The sequence below is a fragment of the Babylonia areolata genome, chromosome 3, assembly GCF_041734735.1.
Source record: "Babylonia areolata isolate BAREFJ2019XMU chromosome 3, ASM4173473v1, whole genome shotgun sequence".
NCBI classification, from domain to species: domain Eukaryota; kingdom Metazoa; phylum Mollusca; class Gastropoda; order Neogastropoda; family Buccinidae; genus Babylonia; species Babylonia areolata.
The window spans coordinates 48,095,579-48,097,368 of record NC_134878.1 but is presented as its reverse complement, the minus strand read 5'-3'; the positions used below and the strand labels follow the sequence as shown (position 1 = coordinate 48,097,368).

Genomic DNA, 1,790 nt, shown 5'->3' with positions numbered 1-1,790 from the left:
TTAGGCCGGACAGTTGTTTATGGAGAGTTCAAGGCCACATTGAACTGGTGAAAGAGCTGCTCGGATATTTACCAAGACTTTTACGATCTTTTCACTGTAAGTAATATCAGACGACTAAACAACAACAATAACACACCTGCACAAACACACACACACAACTGAGTGAACGAGATCCTATGATCACCTTTGTTGTTGCTGATCTTAGCCATGAGAAACGAGTGCGGACGATGCGAGAAGACATCAGCGAAGGTGACGAGGGCTTCACGGATGGCTGAATAGCTGGCCAGCACCACCACCAGCGTCCCTCCCATGTACAGACTGAACACGTCCCCGTACTGACGTCTCCATGTCCACAGCTGGGCCCGTGGGTCTTTGGGCATCAGGTGCAGGTGTCCCAGCAGGGGCAGGGCAGGTCCAGGGCCTGGGGGGAGGCCCGGGGGTCGTCGTGTGGACAGCCACCACAACAGACTCAGCAGCCCCACCGCCCCTCCCACCAGCAGGGATGTGGGGTCCAGTGGTGGTGACATCAGTGATTCCATCCTACTGGATCGAGATGCGAGTATGGAATACAAGGCCAGTGCTTTTCTTCAACACTGTGTCATTACTGTCATTACTCCAGCTTAAAATGTTGTAGCTACTCTTGCATGTATTCATTCGGCGCTAATATTATGTTCCTGTGCAGTCAACCGGACGATAAGCGACAACGATGGTGGATTGTTTTTTTTATTTTAATTGAACCATTTTTTTGTTATACACCCCATGCTATTACGTGATTATTATTCTGGTCTCCATGTGTGTGTGTGTGTGTGTGTGTGTGTGTTTGTTTCTTCTTGCTCAGCACTCTTTTTTTTCTGCTCGTCAGTCGTCACTGCTTTTTCACAGCCGTCACTGAAATATCCCCGAACGTCAGCCGTCACTGACATATCCCCGAACGTCAGCCGTCACTGACATATCCCCGAACGTCAGCCGTCACTGACATATCCCTGAACGTCAGCCGTCACTGACATATCCCCGAACGTCAGCCGTCACTGACATATCCCCGAACGTCAGCCGTCACTGACATATCCCCGAACGTCAGCCGTCACTGAAATATCCCCGAACGTCAGCCGTCTGTCAATTTCTTACTACATACAATGTTGATCAAATGAATGATTTGATATGTACAACGCGGATTACTTTATGTTTTGCTGTACAAAATAAGCATCAGTGTTAGTTGTCTAGCACTGGCACATTACAAAGCAATACAAAATCTGCCCGACGCAGAATACCTGTAAAGCTGTGACACACCACACACTTTGTAAACAAGAAGATATCACTGACCAACCCCGATCAAGAACAAGACTTTTTTGTACATTGCCGGATGTTTCCATAAATCTAGGACGCGCACTGAAAACTCTACCCCTGCACCCCCTCCTTGTAATTTAGTCACTGGTATTTCGTCGTTCGTGAACATACGTTTTTGTTAAGTCCAGGCAACAAACGTGAATGAGGAAGTAAAACAAATGCGTTTAAAGAACACTTTTATAATGGCGCAGAATCATACATCTGGAACTGGTAAACACAACTTCTTAACCGACAAGGACCTGATCCTCTGGTAACGACTGACAGATCAGTCACTGTAAGCCCTCTACTTGAAGTTGTATTGTTCGTTTAGAAGGATGAAAAGGGATTATGTATCAGTCTAGCAGAATTAATAGAATGTTCTGACACACCCCAAGCCTACGTTAAATTAAAGTTTGTGCTGCCCGCAAAAGATACCGGAGGTAGGTTTAGCGGGGGTGGGGACTTCT

The 1,790-nt window shown here is 46.9% G+C and overlaps 1 protein-coding gene across 1 annotated transcript; it reads right to left on the bottom strand.

Annotated features, from left to right (window-relative positions):
- Window positions 1–80: 80 nt before the first annotated feature.
- On the bottom strand, window positions 81–1,374 carry LOC143280351 (uncharacterized). Its single transcript, XM_076584985.1, has 2 exons — window positions 1,269–1,374; window positions 81–540 (listed from the first exon to the last, which is right to left on the bottom strand). Exon 2 carries the CDS (start codon window positions 537–539, stop codon window positions 81–83), a length of 459 nt encoding a protein of 152 aa, XP_076441100.1. The 5' UTR covers window position 540; window positions 1,269–1,374.
- Between the last annotated feature and the right edge of the window lie 416 nt (window positions 1,375–1,790).

Bases quoted from the DNA above. Each gene is read 5' to 3' on its own strand.
- LOC143280351 (XM_076584985.1), bottom strand. From the start codon at position 539: ATGGAATCACTGATGTCACCACCACTGGACCCCACATCCCTGCTGGTG.